At 37.7% G+C, this 21,040-nt stretch overlaps 1 protein-coding gene across 4 annotated transcripts in view; it reads right to left on the minus strand.

Annotated features, from left to right (window-relative positions):
• Positions 1-638: 638 nt before the first annotated feature.
• LOC131431038 (basement membrane-specific heparan sulfate proteoglycan core protein) overlaps positions 639-21,040 on the minus strand; it is a 746,275-nt gene continuing 725,873 nt past the window's right edge. For 2 of the 4 annotated variants that reach the window (XM_058596469.1, XM_058596470.1), the window contains 8 exons: positions 14,013-14,167; positions 13,670-13,948; positions 12,688-13,610; positions 2,907-3,067; positions 2,596-2,849; positions 1,832-2,531; positions 1,623-1,773; positions 639-1,443 (listed from right to left, as the gene is read on the minus strand). In XM_058596469.1, coding sequence (XP_058452452.1) covers positions 1,230-1,443; positions 1,623-1,773; positions 1,832-2,531; positions 2,596-2,849; positions 2,907-3,067; positions 12,688-13,610; positions 13,670-13,948; positions 14,013-14,167 — 2,837 coding nt within the window. In that variant the 3' untranslated portion in view covers positions 639-1,229. The remainder of the gene's footprint in view (positions 1,444-1,622; positions 1,774-1,831; positions 2,532-2,595; positions 2,850-2,906; positions 3,068-12,687; positions 13,611-13,669; positions 13,949-14,012; positions 14,168-21,040) is intronic. The other 2 variants (XM_058596473.1, XM_058596471.1) reach the window with 1 other exon arrangement.

Here is a 21,040-nt window from a genome sequence, read left to right on the forward strand (position 1 = left end):
AAATCCGAAATGAAATAATCAACATTAAAATTCTGAATGCGGCTATTTTTATAGCCGTTAGGACCGCCCATTAGTGAAAAAGCTACAAACGAAATCAGGTAGAAACAAGCCTCTCAACAAAACTTGAATCAGTTTGGATTGTATCGCCACTGCGAGCAGATGTGTTTTGTGTCGTCTGCACGCTTTCGACAAGAGCGATTACGTCACAGCTGCCAGTCATTAGCATTGGGAAAAAAACAACGATGGAGAGCATTGCACAATATCAGCCGTTCTAATGGCTCTAAAAGTTTTCTAAAGAACTATTAGGATTTGTTGTTCGCAAATCGTAGGGAAATATCCTCAGTTTACGGCAAATCAAGAACAGTTTGCTTAGATTTGTGTACTTTTCGCTGTGTGAAACTCACAGTAATCGAGATCAAGTGAAGCTTTCTTTGTTTTTGCGAAAAATGTGAAAAAGGGGAATGCGTGCATAATTCATACAATTGATAATAGGAAGTGTTAAGGAACATGTCAGTTGTTTTCGTATTCACGACATCCAGTTATGTCTCTGACATTACCCACCCGCCTTTTTATATCGTTTATTTACCCCCGGTTTTAACCTAATAATGGTCGTTCACCGGGTTATATCACTTGATTTCGTTTTATTTTCAGTGTAAAATTAACCCAAATAACTTTCCTTTAACTACTTGATAAAAATTTATTTTCGAAAAATCAAATTTTAACCAAAAGCTAAAATCATTCGCGAAATGGTTTGCAGCCTTAGCTCACGATTGAGTGTTGTTTGTGTAGGATTTGCAGTTTTGTATTACAGACTGATCGGCCATGCATATTCGATTTAAAGTTTTTGAACTGAAATTTCACTGCGCTTGTATACATACTCCCCTGTTTGATTGTGTATTGTAATCTTATATTAGTTTATCAAGTAATCTATCTTTTACAGTTTACTATTCTTTGATTTATTTTTAGATCGAGGCATAATATTTGTAACTTAGTATTGCATTATCAGTAACTAACGTTCCTTAATTAGGGTGTAATATTTGATCTACTTCTTCATGTGACACTATCACCATTATACCAACAACAGAATTAAGAGAATGTCCATAAATATTTACATTGAATTTTTGATTCAATAAACTAAAATAACCTATTTACATATTCGTTTGAATTAGCATTTATTCTGTTAAACGCATTTTGTCGATAGGATTTTTTAGCCTAACTGTGACGATATTTCATAACCAAGTACCAGATACTTGAAAGTATGACAAAGCTACAAATAATGACCATAGACTAGCGCTAGGGGTAGAGTCAGCATTGTTATACGGTCTGGGATAAATTATATGAACAGGAGGAGGTTCTTCTACTTTATCAAATTCTAAAGGACCCAATACGTCGACACCATCTTCTAAATCTGGATACAAGAGAAAAGGAACGATCCATTTCGGGCTGTTTTCAAAAGGTTTTCATAAACAAAATTATTCAGCAATGGGGAATAATTCAAAATATATTACCATAATTCCGAAAATGATGCATAGAAAGGATTAGAAAAAATATTGTGTTCAGACAATTACCATTCGTCAAAGAAACCACGGACAGTATATGGAATAGTCATCATGAATACTTACTCATCACAAACATCGACGTTGACGGTTCGGATGGCAAAGTTTTGCAAAGGTATTGCTCTAGCTGTATCGGGATTTTCTATCACGTACACACAACCATTAAAACTATCGTTAAAGCGATCTCCAGTGAATCGACTCAAATCTGGTGCTCCACCTGTTTGAAAAATATGCATTTAACATAGTTACAAGAAATTCAAAACTATATATCATACCTATGTATAAGTTTCCTGGAAGATGAATGTTTGTTTTTCCAGTGGGTCTTGTTTCGCCATGAGATGATATGTGATCTACTTCTAACCTGTTGCGGTTAGCCTCGCGCGTAAGTACCGCAACGTGCTGTTCGCCGTCAGCGACAAACACTTCTTCGTTTCGCAGTGTAGACTCTTCTCCGTCTAATCGCATTCCAATTTCAAGATAACCCTCATGAACCGAAAGAGAAAGATAGTCATCTCCGTCAAAGTTATCTCCGTTTCGTTGACCGTACCACAAAAGCATTCCGTTTAAACTGTTAGTACTGAACATAATCGCAAGCTTTGTTTCAAACTGATCTGCATTGGTGACTATCGATTTCGGGTTCATTTCTAAGAACCCGTCACCACGGAAATGTGATCCTATGTTAGTGCCATACACTTGCTCGCAATTCCGACCTAGGTATCCGGAGTGACATTCGCATATGTAATGCAATTCATCTTGTTTGAGTTTGCAGTGGCCACCATTTTGACATGGTTTATGTGCCAAACAAATGTCAACTATGGTTTTACAGTTTGCACCACCATAACCTGCCTTGCATGGGTCGATTTCATTATTCTCGTCATTATTGTTACTACTAATTGCTTTATGACCACAATTGTAAATGTTTGCCGAGTCTCTAATGTCATCAATCATGTCAATGGAGTTTCCAGATATCTCAAGCTGAAAGAATAAATAATTAAGCAATTAAACGAAATCTCTAAATTTCTTATGTGTTAATAATTACGTCAGCAATGCATCCTTCGAAGCCTCTGTTTACACCAACAGCGTTGTTAAGAAGCACTCGTTTATCGTATCCACCAATATATACGTGTGATTTCAGCGCAATTGCTGTAGCTCTTCCGATCTTTGGTTCATTGAGCAACGACTCTTCGTCAACTTGTAAATAAGCAAGCCCGCCTCGACTACGACCAGCAGATAGATCATGCCATTGATTAATTTCAATTGGAACAGTTGATCGCAAAACAATCGGTGGAATTTCTAAAAATTAAAAACAATCTAACTATGAATCGAAATGATAATATGTATTATACGCACTTCCCGCCACGCTGTAGCGCAGTTCAATAAAACCATCTTTCAATATTACTGCAATAAAGTCTCCGTATGTTTTTTCGTTTTCAACCGCATACAACAGAACTCCATTATCTAAGGTGTCAGGCTTAAAGCGGTATTTAACACTGCGTTTTGTTTGGAATTTACTGAAATTTACATAAATGTTAGAATACATTCAGTTTCTACGAAGATCGTTTAATTGTTTTTAGAACTACAGGTTGTAGAATACGGTCGTCTGTGAAACGCTTATATAGTTACGTCACGAAATTGTGCAAAATCAAAAGTGCAAAGCAAAGTCTTGGCATTACATTCCTTTCGTGGAATTTGGCCTTTCTGTTTCAACAGACTTCGCAGCTGATTCATAGCGTACAGAATCATTGCATGGCCAGTACTATGGACGACAGCTGGCTTGTAAGACCAGTGTCCTACGCATTGAACCGCCAACCCGGGACGAAATCAAAAGTGCAGTACATTCAAATGACAAAACAAACGCGTTCTGAGTGATAGCTGACTAGCCATGTCAACATCGATAAAATTCGCATGCTTCCCCCGCGTTCAGGTTTTCATACCACATGTAATGAATTGTTCGAACTGCAAACATTTAAAGTCTGACTAAAAGCAGTCTCTAGCACGCATCGAGTGTATGAGAACTGGAAATCTTTGACATTGGTTTATTTACACTTCTGTTAGAGTGCCTTAAACCAGGGTGACGACAGCTGTTCGTTTGGAATGACAGCTATGTTCCAAACGAGCAAACGACCTGTCAAATACAATACAAAGCGAACGAAACTGTCAACATTTCGAATTTAACGTTTTGAGTTGTTGCCAGCATTATGGATGAGATGTCGTCACTCTGGTTATAGGCACTCTAACTTCTATATATAAAACAACTGGTGCAAGTTTGATCAAAGTAGTCGATCACGTTCAGAAAAAATATCAAATATAACTCGAGAGAAGAAATAAAAGTAAAAATCCAACCTTCAAACGGTGCGGATCATCGTTGTCAGGGAAGAATACAATCGAACGAGGCCAGTAAAAGTCCGAAACGACACATAAAGCAGAATTTGGGGTCCAAAAAGTGTGAGAGACTTGTTTACGACCGTGTTTTGAAGAAACATAACGGCTGCACTTTGATCGATGACGATAGTTAAAATCGATTTTAAATAGCTTCCTAGTCGAAGTTTTATATAGCGACTGGACTTGGGGATGTAGATTCAAGGTCGTGTTTGCCAAATAGTTCGCGAAATAGGTCATGGTTTAGAAGGCGACTTACAGTTGTTACCTGGAAACGGAACTACTTGTCATATTCTCGTCCATTATATCCCTATTTTGCATCGAAGAAGGCCTGAAAAAGCGTGTATTGTCTTTCATTCGAAAGCATAGGGGCAAAGTCATGACCAGCTGCCACTACTCCAATAAGATGTCTGTGGACTAATAGGACTTAGCACTTAAAAGCTGGGAGCTGCGATGCGAGACCACCTTTCTCGAACGGTAGTATCAGCTGAGTAATCAGAATTCTAATGCAGTTTTTTTGTCCAGATAAATGTGCTCATTGAGAAATAAATTTGCAATAAGTGTTTTAAATGGATACAACATCTTCTCTGTACTTCTTCCCACATGAAGTTCTGCTATCTTGCTTTTAAGGGCGAGAGTAGCCTGGAATACGTTCCTCTTACCGTTACAGCATTTTTGGGAAGAACTAAGTATATTGTGTGTACGAAAAACTCGATTGAGCCGTGCAGTGAGAATTTGTGAGAATAATTTGTAATCGTAGTTTAGCAACGATACAAGTCGGTATCCCTTAATAGAGTTATAAGCAGTGCTTTCACCATTCACTCTTCAATACGATGAATGAGCAACAAATGAAACATAGGTATCTCTCGGGTCTGCTCTTCATGGTAGTAGTTTTGATGGTAGCTGGTCACATGTTCATTGATCTCGTTCGGTTTCTTTGGTTCTCCTTCGATACGCGTCTCGTTAAGGTGAAATGTAGCGTCATAAAATGCGCGCAAAATTTTATCCGCTTCAGTTGAACGAACCGTCGCACAAAGCGTACCAAGAAAAACGGCCACATAGAAACAAGAACTTTTTTCAATGATTGAGCGCAGTGGGATTACCTCTCGTTATATTGGTTTGTAAAAAAGACGGGACGTAATGGATTTTAGAATTCTTCACACTTTGAATATATGCTGATTCAATCATCATTGTTAGTGATTACTCTTACACTAGAGCTATAAACCATGAGTAATTATGAATGATTAACATGAGGTTATATGTATATGTATTGACTAACTTGCTAACCATGTATATGCCTGATTTTAGTAGCAAGCATCGATTCTCCTTCAAAAGAACGGTTGAAGACAAGAGAACATTCAAGTATTTTCGATATCTTTGCCAGTCGTTCACCAGGCCCTTCCCGCCGATGAGATAGAATTTACGTAAAAGTATTCACCATTAACTTTTTTTCGGAAGCGACTTTCGGAATTGTATAGCATGATGAGTCTATAAATGACTGTTTCAACGATAACGAACCGAAGACCAAACAGCCTCTGGCCTCCGGTACCAGAAATCATCAATAGTTTAATAATTTCTTAGATTACATTATTGGAATACATTCCAATTATAACTAATAGTTCATCATACCATGCAGTTAAAATTATTTAGTGAATCTTTTCTCAAGCACATATTTGGGGCACGAAATTGAATATAAAGTTATTTCGTAGTTCCTTATTATTCAATCGATTTTTAAAACAAAATCAAGCGTTGATTCATTGTATTCATAATAATTGAAAAACCAATGAATTCCAATAAGTTTTCCATGCTGACTGGCTCGAAGCTGGCCCTCAATGTTTATCACATTGTTTGTATAAATGACAGCTACTTAGAAAATAAACGATTTCTTACAATACTCATTTTATTGTATTCAAGTCGTTTTTATTTCAACACAAAACCCAATGCTGCATAAATTTGCGTCATTATTTTATATCTATTTTTTGCTCACGATATAATGCCACCGTACCCACCGTGCATTTCTCACACCACCTCAATACGAAACAGCAGCGCGCAAGCAATAAAAAAAATGCAGAAAAGTTTATGAAAACTTTTTCAATTTTCGGTTGTTTTCGCTAAAATTTTATAATTTTGAGTTGCATTTTCAGATTCTTTGTGAAATTCTGCTACAAATACTACTTTTCAGTTCTAAAATCATCCCCGTGGGACGGAACAGTGACCGTTTATACATTTCAAAAACCAATTACGGCTCGGCAAAGCAAAATTTCAAAATTCTAAGAATACTTAGTTATGATAAATTTGATTTCGAAAACTTAAGTGTTTTTGGTTTTTCGAAAATCGGTCTAGTTTTTGAATAATTGATCAAAAACGCGATTTTCGCATTCCACTACATTTCACCTTAAGGTTTGAAAAACCATTTTTTTTCTTTGTTTTTCCTTATAGTAAACATTTCATAAAAATTTTCTGTGAAATTCTCAAGCCTATCGGAACAAAACTCAGCAAGTTATGCGCCTTTATTTCTACTTATCTTATACTGCGAAGAAGTAAGAGCTCGGCGCGCAGGCCCAAGATTTCTGCTTCGATTGACTTAAAAATTTGCAAAATATTCTTGAAAAGTTTCATTATAATAAAATACAAATAAAAAAAATTGTTATTTTTCGAAAATGTTGGACACTACATGCTCCCTAGAGTAATAAATTATTTTCTTCGATTTTTAGACAAAATACTTTAAACGCGTTTTCTTGAAAGTAGGTTTTGAAAATCCGTATCCATCGTCATTCAAAATCTACTAGTCCATTTTTTTTTCAAATTTTGCACTCATTTTCTACATATAAAATACCAGACCCCAACGTTTTCCTTTTCGTTGTTTGTTACTTTGACGAGGTTTTACAGCTACAAAAAGGCGAATTTTTTTGTGAATGATTTTAGTTTTGACATTTAACAACCACAATAAATAAAAAAAAATCCAACAAATACGTAAGCAAAGCCTTGGTATTACATTCCTGTATAGGAATTTAACCTTCTGTTTCAACAGACTTCGCAGCCGATTCAGAGTGTACAGAACCATTGCATGGCTAGTGATACGATTCTACTGACACTACGAATCCTTCCAGATCGGGGCTCGAACATACGACAACTGGTTTGTAAGACCAGCGCCCTATGCATTGAACCGCCAACCCGGGACTAAACACAAATACGTTGGGGTCTAGAAAAACAGCGAATATCTGACGGAAGGCGGCAAACAGAAATTCGTCCCCCCAGAGCAATTCTAATACTCCTAGCACATTTCCATATTGTGATAGACGTTTGATTTGTTCGTCTGTGATTTCTTGTGTCAGATCATGAAGCTTCGGTACCATCTTCCAGCCGTAATCGAAGATTGGCTTTGTTCTTGTCGTACATTATTACGTGCTTGTTGTCATGTTGTTTCACTTTGGCAGTTTAGAGGTCAATGCATTGAATAAACGCTCAATTTTGAGTATGGCTGACTTGGATTCGGACCAATTGGTCACGAGTAAGATCTAGTTTTAACCAACAAATTTGTGAACTTTTTCAAGATTTTGTCTACATGGCGTACCAGAATACTCGATGCGGAAAATGTTTTTGCGGCGTTTTGGCGGATTCATCTTAGATAGTCTCAACGAGATGAGATTGCGACGGACCCAAAACCTAGTAGACAGGGGCTGCACTCGACTATGGAATATTACTTTGCTATCGATATGGGAACGATCCAAATTGTGATTTCTTTCTTCAGTAATTGAGAGCTAACGGAAAAACCTTTTTTAATCCACCTAGTGGTGTAATGATGCCTTTCTCATATTACTTATGTTCTGACAAGATTTTTTTTTCAAACTTGAATTAAACCAAAAACTTTCTTTGGTAAAAATTACCATCACCAGCCCGATTTGTAAACAGCTAAGCAAGTTAATATGGATTGAAATGTAGCAATTCTGCACGCTATACAAAATTGAACATAGCACGCTGTGTGCTACGCGGGTGCATTTTCTTCTTCTACCGTACCAGCACTTACCGATGCGTACAGATTTTGTATCATTTTGTATGACAGTTTGAAAGTTTTGATACTTATTGCCCTATAATTTCGGAACCGGAAGACGGATCTGGATGAAATTGTACAGTGACACTGAGAGCTTTAATTTTTAATCATGATTGTGTTTAACCGTTGCTGAGAAATCGAAGTGAGTTCCAATTTTGGAGCTTTTCTTCACTATTGTGTTTGGAAGCAGAAGCCGGGCACTAGTAGTCCAAAATAGATTTATACTTGTCAAAACCGTATCGGAAATGCAAATTGTGTAGCGATTTGAAAGAATTTCTTCAAACCGAATTTAACAATTCTAAAATATAAATTATTGATATTCAGTTGCCAAGCGTGGATAAAAAACATCCACGTTCATTCAATAACTCTTAAGAAATGGTAAAATATTATTTGTTTATATACTGATATGATATGCACCTCAAGATACTAGAACTAGATATTTTTAGTGAGCATTTTACAATCCAGTTTTAACAACAAATAAAAAAAATCTTGTTCGAATATTATTTAGTTCATTTATAAAATCATACGTAGCTGGAATCTGCTAGATGAGGTATTATCATCATCAACCGGTTTTGATCTGTAACAAACAGTGAACAATTTCTCAATAGGCAAGAAAATCAGTTTTAAGAGCATATTGGTTATAAAGTGAGCATAGTTAGTTTCGGCTCTTCTAGCAAACAAGACATATCGTAAGCTCATTGCACTCAACCGCTGAAAATATTCCGTATTTCTATGTGTTTGTTTTACTGAGGCGACGCCGGCTGAGTTGAAGCGGCGGCCTCTTGCATACAAACCTCTCACCGCCTCGTTTGCCCGGCCTACTCAAAGCTAGGTTTCTTTGCTTTAGCTAGGTCCGAACGAGCGGTAGCGAGGTCGGGCAGCACACGAAACAAATCGATGTGGCGAAGCCGCATTAGATATTTTTTCACATAGTAAATGGAAAATACCACATACATTTACTTGATAGATACATCTATGCAATTGCTTTAATGCTTAGTGGTTCAACAAGTTTACTTGGGTTCTGAGGTTCAAGAGTACAAGAATCAATATTTATTCAAGAAGTACAATTGTAGGTCGCAACTGACATTCGTGCCTGTACCGTGATTCTGCTTTCTTCAAAATTGTTGAAAACTCGTTTGCTCGGTACCAATACCAATACCAGTACCATAACCTTATAATTCCGGATATAATTATAATTATTAATACCACGAGCCATCGCTAAGAAAAGTTTGTTCGTTCCATTTTAAAGATTGTGAACACTATTTCCAGTGCTTCCGGAACCGGAGGCAGGGAACTGGTATAGCCGGAATGGATACGTTCGGCCGTCAACTTACAAAGCCTTTGATTGAAATTGAGTTGAGCTCCCAGTAACCTTATTTTTCTATGTTTTACATCACTGCTCTATATAACTGTTTGAAATATGAGATATATTTAAAAAAAACTATAAGACCATTCATTTGAATCTAAGTTTGTAAAATCAGAGAAAAGTGAGTAATTAATTTGAAATTAGGAATTTTACACTAATCACCCTGTAATTCCGGAACCTAAGGTCGGAACACGATTAAACTCAAGAAATTTCCAAAAGGCTAAAAAGTCATTTCATATGAATTTCGTGAAAATCGGTTCATCCATCTCTGAGAAAATAACCATAATAACCAGAACCATAATTCCGGAAATGAAAGTCAGATACAAACAAAGTTCTGGAATATTGTATGGGACCTCCAGACCGTTTATTTGAATCTAAGTTCGTGAAAATCGGTTCAGCCATCTCCGAGAAAGGTTGGTTGTTGCACATTTTACTCCATAATTCCGGAACTGAAAGTCGGATCCGATCAATATTCAGGAATTTTTTCATAGGACTTCGTCACTTCTATGATCATATCTCCAGATCGGAAATACCATCACTGAGATCTTCCATCACTGAGTAAAACACGTAAACTAATTTCTAAGCTTGGCTCAAAACTTTTCCAATAGATAGTCATTGTCAGTAGACGGTCAAACAAATTAATATCGGCTTTTCTGATTCCCGGCATTCGATTAACGACCGGAGATTGTGACTTCAGAGTCTATAATAGATCCCAATAGTTTTCAAGAATCAAACAACATTATTTTGAGAAAAAAACAAACATTTATATCTGAGGATATGAGAGATATAAGAAAGGTATCATTACACCACTAGGTGGATTAACACAGGTTTTTTTTCTTAAAATTTAGTATTTTTTGCCTTTCTCATATAGAAAGGGGGGACGGGTATATCGTGATGGGTAAGTCGATGCCTTTCACGCCGCCCGCCTGGGTTCGATTCCCAACCCCGCACATAGGGTCAGAAAGTTAATGTTAAAGCCTCTATAATTGAAATAAAAAAAATAGAAACGCTATGCAACAGCTGCGAAAACCGATTTTACAACCGAGGCCCGAAGAGCCGAGTGTCATATACAATTCTTCGAGACCACAAAATGTCTGTGTGTGTATGTGTGTCGTTCCGGTTCCGGTATTACAGTGCGATTAGTGAAAATTTTCAATTTCATGAATATTTTTTCACAAGCGATGGCTGAAATGAAAGTTCCTATAGTTGTATCGAACTGTTGACTCTTTCGGTTCCGGTGATATGATCGTAGAGACTGAATTTCGCGCCGATTCGAACGAATGTTGACAGCAGCCCTGAATGAAATTTTCCGGACATGCAGACTTTGGCACAAAAAGCCACTTTGCATACTTTGTATTTCCAAAATTTATCTACGTTGTCTTTTGAAACCGAACTGTTTCATCCTATTTTTTCAATTTTTTTTTTTGTTTCGATTATAGAGGTTTTAACCTTAAGGTCATTCGCCTCTTCGGATCAGAAAAACATTCTGACCCTATGTGCGGGGTTGGGAATCGAACCCAGGTGGGCTGCGTGGAAGACATCGACTTACCCATCACACTATACCCGTCCCCAACTTTTTTTTTTTCAAATTGTTATAGTTCTACACTGAACAAAAAATTGACTGTCATAGTATAAAATCGACTTACTAAAAACCTACTTTTTATTTTGATTTTTACTTATATTTTGATTTTTTTGTCGAAAGATAGGTGATTATGTTCCTTATCAACCGTTCATACATTGGAAGATAGGCACTTTTAAAGAAAAACAGGTGGGTGGGTCAGAGACATAACTGGATGTCGTGAATACGAATAAAATTGGCACGCTTTCTTCACACTTCAGTATATCAGTTAGTTGATCAAATTTGAAACGATGCATCTACACTAATGTACGGATGAGTTACATCGAATATCTGACCCACAATTTAATATTCCGGAGTAACTTTTATAGTTCTTCATAATTAAAAAATGGTGGTTCGGAAAAGAACATTTTATGTAGGCGTTCGTGTGGGAGAGTGACGAGTTGAATTCGAATTCCGATGCATGCCGCTAACTTCCGTCATCTGTTTGCTAGAATACAAAAAATTGATTTTTTAATCGGTATAGAACTGAAGTTCAAATAAAAGGTCTCGAGGTCCTAAACAGAATTCCTAAATTTCATCCGGATTCGACCTCCGGTTCCGGAATTATAGGATAAAGTGAGTTATAAATTTTAAACGGTCACATAAAGCGGTAAAACAAAATACGTAAACAAAATTATAGACTGACCTCAAAACTACATCAATCGGTAGCTCTTATTAATTTTCAGGCAAACAAACCGGATGCACCGGATAGTGATATATTCCAAAATGGATCTCACTCACTTTTCTCAGCGATGGTATGACCGATTTCCACAAACTTATATTCAAATGAAGGGTCTCATGGTATCATACGAAATTCTTGAATTGCATCCGGATCCTACTTCCATCTCCGGTGTCATATGGTAAAGGGTGTTAAAGGTTTTGTAAACGACGAAACAAAATACTTGGTTTCTATTATGATTTAGAAAAATTCTAAATTGGCATCAGAACTACTCCAATCGGTATCTATTATCAGTAGGCAGTCAAACAAACCGCTCCCGGCTATCCTGATTCTCTGGACGGAAGGTAGTGGTCATATGCCTTACTTACTACGACGGAAGGTAGTGGTCATATACCTTACTTACTTTTTTCTGAAATTGCAGAACCGATATTCCTAATCTTAGAGTCAAGAGAAATTTCATTTTGTTGGTTATACTAGGTAGTGTATCAACAATCTCTTGGTTTCTTTCAAGATTCGAAGAAAAACATTTAGAATAGAGTACCACAGTATTTTATGTATGAGAATATAATTGATATGAGAAAGGCCCTCATTACACCTCCAGGCGGATTTTATTTTAAATTACATAAAAAAAGGATTTTAAGAATTCATTACTTTTGAACCGCTTGGCCGATTCCGCTAATTGTTGAATATGTCACCGAAATATTGTCAATGAATGCAAAGCGTGTAACTCAAAAACGAAAAATTTCGTTTTTCTTATGTTTTGATTACAACTCAAAAACAAACAAAAATCAGCTCGCTTATGTTTTGATATGTTATCAAGGAAGGTCTCAAAAAATAGCAGAAAAATATGTAGTGCCTGTTTGATTCTTAGTGCCAAAGTGATGATGTTGCATTCGATTTTATCACAATCGACAAAATAACATGACAACCCTACTAATAAGATGCAGCATCTACCTATTTTTTCTTTCGAAATCTTATCATGTTCATAGCCTATTGGTGGGTCTATCGAGTTTTAGTTATAATATAAGTTTTACTTACTCATAAGCTGCGTAGCTTCCATCTTTAAAGGCTAATGTATCATCTGTATAATGTTCCGTGTATTGACAACGATCGCCAGTCTTACGAATAGGGCAGAAGCATTCAGAACCGATCTCTGTTTCTTCGCATCGACCTGCTCCACATGCACCGGGCATACATTTATGGCCTACGATCATACAATCCTTACCAGTATACCCTTCCTGACAAACACAGGAATAACCAATATTGCTTTGTGTTTCTAGGCAAACACCAGAGTTCTTGCATGGATCGTCAGCACATGGTTCACATGAGGTAGTTCCTTCATTAGCAATCGCTTCCTGGTGAAGTTGAATCTCACGTCCGTTTACAAGTAATCGACTAATACAACCAACAAAACCTTCTTTAATTTCTAAGGCGGTTGTTGGAATATTTGCAAAGTTAGGAACTCCTCCAATATATAAGTTGTCATCCAAGTTCAGCCCGTGGAATTTGAGTTTATCAGGGAAGACTAAAGGACTTTGATCATTAACCAGCAGGAATCCATTGTTTCGGACACGATTGACCTTAATCGTATGCCACTGTCCCATATGAATAGGTTTCTCTGGTTGAAGGCTCACCAATTGTCCGTTGAAATCGAATTTGAATTGAGGGAATCCGTTTCGTAATGACAGCGAAATGTAATCACCGTTAGGTCGTCGTTGTCCGTTATATAAAATCAAACCATTGAGTTTTTCTGGCTTGAAAGAAATTTCAAAGTTAAACTTGGAGTAAGCGTTATCGATTTTGTTAAACGCCATGTAACTCTTCGGTGATTGCGGAAAGAATGGAATAGCCCCATTCACCACCAACGTCGTTAATATATCAACTGTCTGCCCATTGTGTCGAGCCCTGCAGATATAGGTACCGGCGTCGGCGGCTTGTACATCGGTTAAAGTAAGTATAGGCTGTTGGTAAAAGGATAAAATTCTATTAGATGTTATTATATTCAATGAGTGTCATTTACAATAGTTATATTCTGGTCGGCGTTGAATGTCCCACGATCTCGTGACCACTGAAATGATGTAGGGTAAATATCAGTGTTGCATTGCAACTTTACTGTTGAGCCTCGATCAGCGTATTCAACTTTTGCAGTTTTCTGTAAAGTCTCTGGTTGTTTAACAGGGTTAACGTTCAGCTCAAAATCTGAAATATATTGCAGTCCCTCGTCAGTACGACAAACGCATGTGTATTTTCCAGTGTCAAGTTCTGTGACGTCCTGTATTATCAATCTGTTGCCATCTTGCTATAATATAAATATTCAATATAAATTCAAGAAAACCGAAATTAGCATATACTCAAATATTTACCCTAAAATTATAAGGTAACGGCTTTCCACCTATTCTTTCCCATACTACTGGCACATGCGTTCCGGCTGAAGAAGTGCAATCGACTTCAACGGACTCACCCGGTTTTAGATAGGAGACTGTTGGTTCCAGTCGAAGAATGGGTAGGGATTGCGGGGCTAATAGAAATATATTGTTAATTACTCAGATTAAGACCAACAGGAATACATGACAATATTCTCGGAACTATTGAAATACACAGAATTTTCAACATTTACCTACTGTTAATCAATTTACCAGTGATAGATTGGAAAACAAGTCTTACATAATTTTTATTTACGATTGAAATGAATATCAAAGGTTAGGTATTGTAGCGTAATACCAGCGAACAGATTGTAATCATTGTTTTTATATCATTTCAAGTTTGTTTATCGTTACTTTTTAGCGAAAATTATGAACTGACTTCTTGTTAATATGTATAAATATGTTAGCAATTAATAAAAATGCATTTGTGAGAACTGATGAGCGGACAAAACAAAAACATTGCAAAGAAAATGATAAGGCAAACTTACACTTGTGTACATAAGGTATTAAGCCATAGAGTGTGTTCTTATAACTTAAAGAAATGTTTCTTAAAGAAATGTAACACATTTGCAACGATTAGTACATTTTGGGTATGATTGTATTGTGAGCTCTTGATAAAAACAAATGTTGAATTTAAACAAGCTAGGGTGGTTATTATCAATTAAAAAAGTGTAATAAGAATGACAAAGTGTGTTCATGTTTCAGATTACAATTGAAATTAATTCGGTATTGCCAAAGATTGTAAAATCAAGTATCTATGTGTAATATATACTTATAGGTGGGTGTAGTATAAATATATTGAAGGTTTTATGAAATTCTTAATGAATATTGTAACATTTCTCTTCATAAAAATCGTACTAGAAAATAGTTAATTGATTGCATTAAACTCTGCCAAATATGTTTTGAGTAACGATAAATTTGCAAGAAATACGAATAATGACAGCAGACAAATTTTCATATATTCGTGTGACTGATGAGATCTGTCGGGTTCGATTCCCAATACGTGTGAATGTGGTTCTAGGTTCAGTTTGTTTTGTTTCTAATTGAACGCATCATTTTTCTCTGAAACGAAACAAATTACGAGTTCCCGAATCTACATAAAATAATTTAATGGAACTAAATAGTTACAAATGTTGATAGCGCAGTTTTAAACTAGTTCGTAGCATGGGAAGGAAAGTTTTTTGTTATGAACGAAAAAAACCACTTTTTCTCAATCTATTGATGGACTTATGATAGTTTAATAATTTAAAATGTATTATTCGAAATTTTATTACACATCTTATCTTTGGCAAAATAGGTTAACAAAAACGATTAAAATCTGAGACATTGAGTAATAGTAACAGTAATATTTTGGTATCTTGCAATTATGGACTCAGTATTTTGTACTTGGTAATGAATCGCTGTTAGTATTATCATCCAAACACATCATATGACTGATCGTAGTGAGCTGTCAGACACTATACTTTTTCACATATTTGAATCAATGTGTTATTACAAAACAGTGGTAGTATACACATGAAACACAATCCTTTCGCATTTCTAATTGTTAAATTCTGTACTTGCAATAAAAGCATGGAAAACGTTTTCGCGAAATTTTCTGACAAATATTCGAAAATTTTAAAGGACATACTTCGAAGCATTTAAGAATAGATTTATTATGGAACAAATTGCAGAAGAGTGAAGCGAAAAATGCAATAGTACATACCGTATTATTAGGTTATAGTGAATGGTTTGTTGACTTGTGGTGCTGTGAAATTGTAGTGTAGAGCCATTGTATATGTTCAAATAGTTTTGACAAGCTTCATTCGTAACCGAATATTCGAAGTGAACACACTCGTTTTTCTTACAATCGACATCGCAAAACAAAAGTGCCTATCACAGCAAAGGCTGTAGTATAGGCATTACACCGTAGTGATAAAAAGCAGCATCCCCGCAAGTGAGTTCTGCCTGTGCACCGACTTCGCAACGGTATCGTCATACTGTTAAGTATTTTTTCTTACTTTTTCTTTTTACTTTTTATATTTGTTTATTTTCTTTTTCACTTTTGTTTTTAATTCTTATTACAAGTACAGTAGACTCTTTTCTCCCGTACTAAAAATATGAATATTGATGACAATGGGGGTGTCTCGGAAGAAGGCGAAGCTTCAATGAACGAAGATCGTTCAGAAACCGAGTATGAATCCGAGATGTCGCCATCCCCCCTCCGATACCACCTCCCCCTCCGACACCAGCACCCCCTCCAATGCCTCCATCTCCCTCTGAGATATTGCCACCTCGTCGAAAAGTTTACCAAGACGATGGCTTGGGGGGTCCGTGGGTGGTATACTTCCGGCCCAAATCACCCAATCTGCCGGATCTGCACTTCCAAATTATTTGGTAGTGAGTGGAATTCGTCTACCTGTTCGGCTGTATGTACCACGAGTAATGAACCGTACAAGCTGCAAACAGCTAGGGCAACCTATTGTTGCAACAAACTGCGATGCGGCAAATGTGGAGAGACCCATCAGGACGATCTCTGCAGAAGAGCAGTGGAAAAGTGATGCTACTGCGGAGAGAATCCTCATGATCTGTCGGAGTGCCCTACGTACATGCAGCGTGTGGAGAAATTGAAGCGATCCATGAAAGAACGCTCTAAACGTTCTTACGCGGAAATCCTACAAAGAACCACTCCATCGAACCCTCAGAGCCCGTTTGCAAGAAGGACCTTCCTACACGCAGGTTGAAGGAAGCAGGAAAAGACAAAATCTGGCTTCTACTAAGCTTCCTCGTAAAGTCTTCAGAATATCCTCTTCGTCACAAAATGATGAAACAAAAACGAAAAGTGCTCACTCAAAACCGAAGCAAACACCTCCTGGTTTCAAAAGATGATAAGGAGTACCCAGCACTTCCAGGGGCATCAAAAAACCCGAATTACCCCAAATCACAACCAGAAAATCAAACAAACGCTGGATTATTGAAATTTTCTGATATCGTGGACTGGATATTAACAGCCTTCAATATTACTGATCCTCTAAAAAGCCTCCTAACTGCTCTACTGCCAACAGTAAGGACATTTTTAAAACAGTTGACTGAACAAGGCCGCCCCTTGCAGCGATTGTATCTTTTGATGGATAATTTACCAATGAGAATCGAAGATATGATCATTGTGCTTCAGTGGAATTGCAGAAGTATCTTGATTGACTTGATTCTCTCATACACTTAATACATACTCGTAACTGCGATGTATTCTCTTTGAGTGAAACTTGGCAGACTTCCAACATCAACCTCGACCTCCAATAATTTCAACATAATCCGCCTGGATCGAGAAGACTTTGATGGAGGGATACTTTTAGGGATCAAAAAGTGCTCTTCATTTTATCGTATTAACCTCCTCTCGACACCGGGAATTGAAGTTGTTGCTTTCCAAATCAATATTAAAGGCAAAGATCTATGTATAGCTTCCATTTACATTCCTCCCAGAGTCTCGATAGGGCATTGTCGGCTTGCAGACATCATAGAAATTCTTCCTTCGCCGCTGTTGGTTTTAGGGGACTTTAACTCGCATAATACAGGATGGGGCTGCTTATATGATGATAACCGTTCTTCGTTAATCCAAGATCTGTGTGACAACTTCTATTTGACAATTCTAAACACGGGAGAAATGATACAGAACCCTAGACCGCCAGCACAACCAAGTGCGCTTGACTTATACCTTAGCTCGACGTCGCTACAGTTAGATTGCAAGTGGAAGGTAATCTGTGATCCTCACGGTAGCGATCACTTGCCGATCATAGTTTCTATCACCAACCGTGTAAGACCATCGGAAATAATCATTGGAAAAATTACGCGAGCTCGATGTCTGAGAAACTAGAAACATCACAGGAGCTTCCTCCGAAGGAAGAGTATACATTTTTGGCTGACTTGATTCTTGACACCTCAATTCAAGCTCAGACGAAACGAGTACCCACCGCGCAAACTAGTATGCGTTCTCCCAACCCATGGTGAGACAAAGAGTGCTCAGAGCTGAAAACGAAAAATGCTTCAGCCATCATCTCGTTTAGAAGGATCGGAACCCCAGATAATTATCGGAAATACGCGGCGTTAGAATTTCAAATTAAAAGTCTGATTAAAGCTAAGAAACGCGGTTACTGGCGAAGGTTTGTTGACGGATAAACGAGAGAAACAGCAATGAATACTCTTCGGAATACGGCCTGTCGCATGCGCAATCGAAATCAGCGAGGAATATGCTAACCGCTGGATATTCGATTTCGTTAAAAAAGTATGTCCTGATTCAGTTCCGGAACAGAAGATATCCCGCGCCGCGACTTCGAATACAAAGGAAACATCGTTTTCGATGGTAGAGCTTTCACTTGCGCTCTTGTCGTGTAACAATAGAGCCCCGGGGTTAGACAGAATTAAATTCAACTTGTTGAAAAATCTGCCTGACTTTGCCAAAAGACGCGTGTTGAATTTATTCAACAAGTTCCTCGAGGGTAATATTGTTCCACACGAATGGAGAGAAGTGAGAGTTATCAAAAACCTGGTAAAACAGCCTCCGATCACGATTCGTATCGACCGATTGCTATGCTTTCCTGTATTTGGAAATTGTTGGAGAAAATGATTCTCTTCTGTCTAGACAATTGGGTCGAGACAAATGGATTGCTTTCAGGTTGGGTTCCGCATGGGCAAAGGAACGAACGATTGTCTAGTGTTGCAATATTGATGAATGTATCAACACATCCTGCACGCTAAGACAACTTGCCGACGACAGCGTTGTGTCTATTATAGGACCCAAAGCTGCCGATTTCCAAGGACCATTACAATATACCATCGATAACTTGTCAACATGGGCTCGTCAAATGGGTATCCAGTTCTCTACGGACTCTTTTACTCTTTAAATACTGAGCTGGTTGTATTTTCAAGGAAGCGAGAACCAGCGCAACTACAGCTTCAACTAAGGGGTGAAACCATAGCTCAGGCCTTCACATTTAAATATCTCGGGGTCTGGTTCGACTCTAAAGGTACCTGGGGATGTCACATTAGGTATCTGAAACGAAAATGCCTACAGAGAATTAATTTCTTTCGTACAATAACCGGAACTTGGTGGGGCTCTCACCCAGGAGACCTGATCAGGTTGTACAAAACGACGATATTGTCAGTAATGGAATATGGATGTTTCTGTTTCCGCTCCGCTGCGAATATTCATTTCATTAAACTGGAAAGAATACAGTATCGTTGTAAACGTATTGCCTTGGGTTGCATGCAATCGACTCATACGATGAGTCTTGAAGTACTGGCGGGCGTCTTACCGTTGAAAAACCGTTTCTGGGATCTGTCATATCGACTGCTAATCCGATGGGACATTTTTAATTCGATGGTAATAGAAAACTTCGTAAAGCTTGTCGAGCTTAATTCACAGACCCGTTTTATGTCCTTGTATTTTGACTACATGGCTCAGAATATAAATCCTTCTTCGTTTGTTCGGAATCGTGTTCATTTTGTGGATACTTCTTTTATTGTGTTTTTCGACATATCCATGAAAGAAGAAATTCGTGGAATCCCGGATCCTGTACGCCCTCAAGAGATTCCAAAAATTTTTAATAATAAATTTAAAGAAGTCGACTGTAATAAAATGTTTCACACTGACGGATCACATCTCGACGGGTCAACTGGCTTCGGTATATTCAATGTAAATTTCACCGCTTTCTATAAACTCAGTGATCCAGCTTCAGTTTACGTCGCAAAACTAGCTGCAACTCAGTGTACCCTTGAGATCATTGACCCTTTGCCCACAAATCACTACTTCATTGTATCGGACAGTCTCAGTTCCATTGAGGCTCTCCGTTCAGTGCAGCCTGGAAAGCACTCACCGTATTTCCTGGGGAAAATACAGGAATAATTGAGTGTTTTATCTGCAAAATCATACCAGATTACCTTGGGTCCCCTCACATTGTTCCATACGGGGCAATGAGAGGGCGGACTCGTTAGCCAAGGTGGGCGCACTAGAAGGTGATATCTATGAAAGATCAATCTGCTTCAATGAATTTTTCAGTTGCTGTCGTCAGAAAACTCTAGCCAGCTGGCAGAATACATGGAATAGTGGAACTCTGGGACGATGGTTACACGCAATAATTCCACAGGTATTGACGAAACCTTGGTTCCGGGGATTAGATGTGAGCCGAGATTTTATTCGTGTAATGTCAAGGCTTATGTCTAATCATTATATGTTCATATGTTATGCGTTTGCGGTGAGGGTTATCATGACATCGAGCATGTTGTTTAGATGTGTGTCGAGTATTGTGGTGCCAGGTCCCAACTCATAGGTTCCCTTCGGGCTCGAGGTATCCCACCCTTCGCATCAGTCCGCGACGTCTTGGCAACTCGAAATCTTCCTTATATGACTCTCATCTATAACTTCTTCTCTCTCGTTACAATTTGAAGAACGTGAAGATCCAGAAAACTCTAAAAAATTTGAACCACAAACGAATGATGTATTGTAAATCAAAATCAATATTTTGTAAATCCCACCCTTCTCACATTCCTTTACTAACTCTAGGGGAGTATGCCGCCCCTTAATACGGCGTCCTTTCTTCTCCTATAACAACAAGACAATCGGCAACGTTAAGCTAAAGCAAATGAGCCAAACAAAAATTTTATTATAAAAAAAATAGTTTTGATAAAGCAGACGGTGGAGCCATTAAGATTTGCTTTAGGATGAGTCGAACTACGCACATAAGAACGGTACGATTTGATCCAAAATAACAGTCGTGCAGCAGCTTATCAGAAAGCTCACAGTATACACCTTTGATTACTTTCTCAAGTTATCACAAGCATTTGGTTGTGTCTTGATTATTCACAACATTTGGCTTTGTGAAAGGTAAAATTTTGTTCAACAGTTTTGTGACACTTCTCTCAATAAGTCGTGACTCGTGAGACTGACACACGTTATCATTGGCAAATTTATATGACGTTTATGAAGTACCAACTTT

This window comes from Malaya genurostris, chromosome 2, assembly GCF_030247185.1.
Source record: "Malaya genurostris strain Urasoe2022 chromosome 2, Malgen_1.1, whole genome shotgun sequence".
NCBI classification, from domain to species: domain Eukaryota; kingdom Metazoa; phylum Arthropoda; class Insecta; order Diptera; family Culicidae; genus Malaya; species Malaya genurostris.